Source organism: Alexandromys fortis, unplaced genomic scaffold, assembly GCF_014885135.2.
Source record: "Alexandromys fortis isolate MF-2015 unplaced genomic scaffold, M_Fortis_MF-2015_v1.1 scaffold_94, whole genome shotgun sequence".
Classification (NCBI taxonomy): domain Eukaryota; kingdom Metazoa; phylum Chordata; class Mammalia; order Rodentia; family Cricetidae; genus Alexandromys; species Alexandromys fortis.
This window is the reverse complement of record NW_026067979.1, coordinates 5,339,611-5,345,610: the sequence shown is the minus strand read 5'-3', so window position 1 is coordinate 5,345,610 and position 6,000 is coordinate 5,339,611. Positions and strand designations below refer to the sequence as shown.

At 40.5% G+C, this 6,000-nt stretch overlaps 1 protein-coding gene across 1 annotated transcript in view; it reads left to right on the top strand.

Moving 5' to 3' along the window:
- The first annotated feature begins 412 nt into the window (after nucleotides 1-412).
- The window catches only part of Htr4 (5-hydroxytryptamine receptor 4), a 130,110-nt gene continuing 124,522 nt past the window's right edge, over nucleotides 413-6,000 (top strand). The window contains exon 1 of the mRNA XM_050157920.1: nucleotides 413-488. Within this exon, the coding sequence (XP_050013877.1) occupies nucleotides 463-488 (26 nt within the window). The 5' untranslated portion in view covers nucleotides 413-462. The remainder of the gene's footprint in view (nucleotides 489-6,000) is intronic.

Genomic DNA, 6,000 nt, shown 5'->3' with positions numbered 1-6,000 from the left:
AAAAAAATATTTGACCATTTTAGACCACATACTATTTTAATTATAGCAGCACAGTTACCATTTTCACTCGTTAGTGTATTAAGGCAGATCATAGAAATAAGCTATGTTTCTGGGAAGAATGAAGCAAAACAAGTAAGTGGATTAGCACAGAGTGAAGAGAAGTAACCTGTATGCTTTCATCCCGGGAGATCAGTGGAACAGAATCTTTCTGTAGCATTCAGCAAAAGTGCCTCATGCCCCCCCCCCCACCTCAGTGTGCTGGTAGTTCTTTGATATAGCACTGGTTATTAAATCATTCTACAAAATGAAAATCCCAATCAATAGAAAGCAATACTTGCTTGGCATTTTCTTCCTGTAATGAAGACCTTTATTTTTCCACGTTGCCTTCCTGCCTAACATCTTATTTTCCTTGCAGGATCCTGTGGGCACTGACATCCAGCACACTCATGCCCATTTCCTGTAATGGACAAACTTGATGCAAATGTGAGGTAGGCTACATTTCTGAGTTTATTGTGTGCTGACTGTGGGATTGTGTGCTAGACAGCCTCTGAAAATCTGTTGTGGTGGTGGAATTGCAAAGCCAAAATGGATATTCTCAGCTGTTTTGTGTATAAACCATGAGTACAGTATACTGTTTGATTATTAGTGCTTTGTTACTATATGCTTAAATGATGAAAACCTAGCTGTTAATGTTTGAATCAGTAGACGCCACTTAAAGGTACATAATCATTTTTTGCAATAGGAAAAATGATGCATTTAAGCGGAAGCAATGGTCTAAAGATGGTCTGTCTGTAGCTAAACTTTAGATGTCAGTTCAAGTAGCTTTGTCTTGCATGACTTGGTTGGCCCACTTCCATTTTCAGCTCAGGTCATCGGATGGTGGTTATCTGATACCAGTTGTGGTGTTCTGTGTGGAGTTATGTTAACCTAAATGGTTTTGCTGGTGCTGTTCTTATAATTTTCTGTAAGCCTTGGGGGCTAGGATGTTCTTCCTAGAGGTGTATTATGATTTATTTGGCGTTACCAAACAGTGCAAAGAAAGTTGCACTTAAGGCCGCTTACGCGGTCTGCTGTTACAGCACTCGAGGGTGAAGATTACCCACAGGGATAATCTTGAGAGTTGGAAGGCATCCTAAGGTCACATCCCAGGAACCATTACTTTTTCTCTTTCATATGAGACCAATGGGGAAGTATGGTCCAGGTGTCAACCAGGGGTCTGCCTTCTGGTTTGCTGTGGCAGAAACTCTGACAGCTGGCTTGACAGGACCTCTGGCTTTCTCTGACTTGAGTGCACTATCTGCCAAAGTTGCCCGGTCATTCCATGAGGGGATCCCTGAAGGGCAGAGAGGGTGTCTCACAATAGAGCACAGCATCCCTGGCACCTGCTGAGTATGAGCGAATCATCAGTGTAAAATACATATTTCAAATAGCCGTGTTTTCCGGTCCACCTCAATATAAAAAGGAATGATTTAGCAACACTGTATTTTACCCTCTCAATAGAAAATATAGTGGACTTTGTTATTTATAGTTATAGTAAGTGATTTGGTGTCTTTCTAAGACTTCGAGTGGATTTTTAAACCTACTGGCGTGTGTTTTACTTCCCTCTCAAAGCTTGTGAGGTTATTTATGCCGGGAAAACAGAGTAGGATATAGAGGACCTCGGTTTTCAGTTGTTAACCAAAATTCAGAGTGGGCAGTACTGATGGTGCAACATTACAAAACAGCTTTAAGTTCTCAACGTTGGATCAAACGGGGTCAGTTGGTTAAAACACACCACTGGGGGTGATAATTGAGACACTGTGATCTCTTACGTTGCTAGCTTTTAGACATTTATTTATAGCAGCGTTAGCTTTGGATAGCAAAATATGATTCTATTAAGTGAACATTAGCTGTTCTCCTGGGCTATTGTGGAACAATGGTGTGGGATTTGAGATGATCTCACACCCCAGAATGCTGTCTGTGGACTGTTCTCTCAGTCCGTTTTCTAACCGGATCCGATCAACATATGTTCGTCCTTACCCACTCCCCCTCTACACGCAATATTAGTAACAGGCAAATGTCATGGACTTTCTATTCATTTCCTGCTCAGTACAGCCTCTGAGTGTCCATAAAAAAAGGACATTTTGGCTCACACTTGCCAAATTGTGATACATATGTCATTAGTAATTTACAACGAACTTAGGTGATTTTTATTATTACAGACAGTAAAATGAATTTCCTTTTATATAAATATATTTAAATTTGAAAGTGAGTTTATGTAAAGAAAATTATTATTAATAAATTAACATAAATAATCACAAGGGTTCAGTATAAATGATGATATTCTAGAATGTTCTAGGTGTAACTAGATGGAGTAAATTTTACCCCTTTTCAATTGCTGTCTTCAAATGGAAAGCAAATACATAATGAGGTGAGTGCTGAAAACTCTAGGCTCTGGCCCAAGACAGGAATTCTTTTACTTGTTCTGACAGAGGAAAACCGGTGAGGGAGAGAGAAAGATAGAAGAAAAAGAACATCTGTGCTCAGATGGGATGTGGCTTAACAACTGATGGTCTTGCAGCTCTAACAGACATTGAGATTAGATATACATATTAGTGAATGTGTATACCCTCACTGATCTCTCTCTCTCTCTCTCTCTCTCTCTCTCTCTCTCTCTCTCTCTCTCTTTCTCTCTCATACACACACACACACTTCACAGTGGTATGTGTATTGAAGTCTCCTAGGACTTAATCTTTCAACAACATTAACTTGCAGGAAATTGGGTGTTAAATGTTTGTATTGTTTGATTGTGAGATCATTGCGAGCTATAATATTGATTTGTGTCACTCCATCTAATACTTAAACAATTCTAGGAGCTACATATCATTATTGTCATAGACATCATTATTATCTACTTTACAGCGTATGTCAATTAACAAATAAAGGTTATTTATGCTCAGGGTCATGAACTACTCTGTTTTCTTTTATCCTATAATGGTTTGGTCAAGGAGTTTATGGTGTGTGTGTGTAAGCTAAAGAGAGACCTGCAGTTACATTTCTGCCCAGGTAAATATGGAAATATAGTTTGGAAAAGTGAATGAGTAATCAAAAAGGAACACCCCGAAGAATCAGAGAGGGGTGACACTGCAAACATTTTGAGAGAAATTGTGGAAATAATTCTCACATTCATGGATGGTTAAGATTGAGGAACTCTAATCAACTCTTACAAAACCTGAAGGGACGAGACCTCTTTGGTGGAATTTAGAGCTAAATATAAAGTCTTCCAGTTTGTCAAACCATATTGACCGCTTCAGCTTTTGTTCATTTGCTCGAACTGAACCTGCTTCTATGGCTTGGTCTTTGCTATCATCTATCTGCCAGAGTTCTCGGCTAGCAGCATCGGGTACTAACCCTGGTAAACATAATCAGAGCTAATTTGGGACCAGCTATCATGACGTTTAAAAAGTTATGGCCACAATGGTAGAGGGCCATGTTTTAAAATGGGCAAAGACGTGAGGAATGTAAAAGAAGCCTTATAGTGAGATAGACAGTGAGCTACACTCTTTGTGCGTTATAAGAAGAGTAAGAAGATAAACACTAGATCTTGTTTGTGGAGGCATGAACTGCAGTGCAGCTGCTTTCTCCCGAAGGCTCTCCGACAAGAGCAGGATTGTAGGGTGGCCTGAGTCACGATGAACACCGCAGTGAGTCAGGACTGGAGAGCGAGTTCTGACCTTTTCTTCCTTCCATGACTAGTGTCTCACAAGTTTCACAGTCATCTTGCAGCTTTTTCTAAACAATTTGATACGGAATTCAAGGAGTTTTGGCCCCTGTGTCTCTTTGGGGGGCTTTAGGGTAGACAACTGTCTTCTTTCCTGAGGAGGGCTGGAGAAAAAGGAAGCAGTGTATCTAATTTACAGCAGCTGTTCTTCCTAGCTCTCCTTAGAGTTAGGAAGGGTAACTCACTGGTTCTCCCTTCTCTGCAAGACTGGCAAGACATTCAATGTGTCTCTAAAGGCTTGCTCTTTGACTTCAGAGACAGCTCGAACTCAGCATTTATATAACTGCATATGCTTCCACTGATACCTATCCTCGACTCAGGTGTGACCCCCTGAAAGCAAACCAGGTCTCCATTCTTTTCTTCCTGTTGCCTGTTACAGGTCAAAGGTGTCTGCTTTCTGTGACTTTATTCTCGGCATGCTTAGTTCTAGAAAGCACAGGGTTCAGGGAAGCATTGTGTAGATAAAAGAAAGCTTTGGTATGTCTTGAAGCAATGACCCCAGGCACTGAGTAAAAGCAGTCTTTTCTGTTTAGCTTTCTTGTATTGGTAGCTTCTTGCCATCCTGGACTTACCTCTTTACCTGCTGGGATCTCTGAACTTCTCTCTTTGCTGCCCCTGCAGTCTCCGGAGCTTCTTCCTTCTTCAATAAGGGCATCCTCATCTGGGATTCTGTTTCTTCTCTTCAAAATGCTTCTGTGTTTTCTTATTAATGTTTCCTATTAGCAAGCAACAAAGCATCTTATACAGTGAAAAATCATAAATGGTGGCAATCTCCTTATTTTGCTAGGGTTCTAAAACACTGAGAGCCAAGCCTACAGCTGGTAAAAGCAAGGGTGCGTAGGTGTTGGGGCTCTCACGTGCATTCATTTTTTTTTTTCCTCCCAACTCCTTTTGGTCTCTTTGGCTTCATTTGCTTTCATGATAGCACACCTGCATTGTCGTAGGCTGATTAAAACAGAGAGACAAAGCCCAAAAGTTGAATCAAACACAAAAACAGTGTCTTGCTTCATACAGCATATGACATTAATTAAAAACCATAACAAAGATAAGTGGTTGGGTTTGGGTTTATTAACCAACCAGTTGCCGTAATGTCGCGGTGTGCTTAGTTACAGTTCGTTACTTCAAGACATTGTATTAGGTATCAGTGTGACTACAAAATGTATTGAAATTATCCAGTTTTATAAATGAAGAAAGGGTAACAATTGTGTCAATAGAAAGGTTGGTTTGGGGTCTGATTATTAGTAGTGGTGACAATACATATCTTAAGTTTGACAAACGTCTGGGGATGAAGTTAGAATTTTTAATGCTAACTATTTCAAAGTCTTGAAGCAAGTCACAGATGTAAATTGTCCTCCCCAGGGACTTAGCAATATGGAATGGAACCAATTTGGAACTAAGGTTAATTTGTGTTTGTAACCTGGCAATTGGAGCTGGGAACAGGTGCAATGTTAAGGCAGGGAAATGTTGTACCAGAAATCTCTCCTCAGGCTCTGAAATTGTGACATTCATTAGCATATAAGGAGAAACTGAGTGGGTATGGTTTCAAAGGAGTTATTTTTATATTGCTGTAAATGGGGATAATACTCAGCTTTACAGCCCGGCTGACAAAGTGGTGAGTTTTCCATTAATTCTTTTGATTAGATGAGGGACACAGTGAATTTGAGTTGAAACTCACCCTGTATTGAATATCTCTGTGCTTAATAGGGGCCCAGGGAACCTGAAGCAACGCATGCATCACAGATTACCAGCAGGGCAGCAAGGGGTGTGTGTGCATTTCCTGACTGTGGATTTCAGCTAAAATACCTCCATAGACAGAGGACTTTCCAGAGTTCCACAGCGCTTCTGCTCCTCACCCAGCAGATGACTGCAGCAGCTGGGGTCACGTGGCTAATGGAAACAATCCACATGTGGGTTTGGGGCTTACCTTTCCCCGTGACTGGATACATGGCCCTGAATAGGCTTATTTAGTCTCTAAGCCTTCAGTTTGCAGCTTTTGTCAAAGTTAAAGAACCTGCACATTTCTTGCATCTTGGACACGGACTACTTGGAATAAATGGTGTGAGTTTTGTCCAGGGTCACCATAGAGATCATGAAAAGTGGGTGTTTATAACTCCTGGGACTGATAATATCTTGATTGCTTAAATTCACTTTCTACTTAACTGAATGACCTTACTAATAATTTGTTGACATTTTTGAATATTTGCCTCTGATTACATTTATTATCTGGTATGGAAACTAAG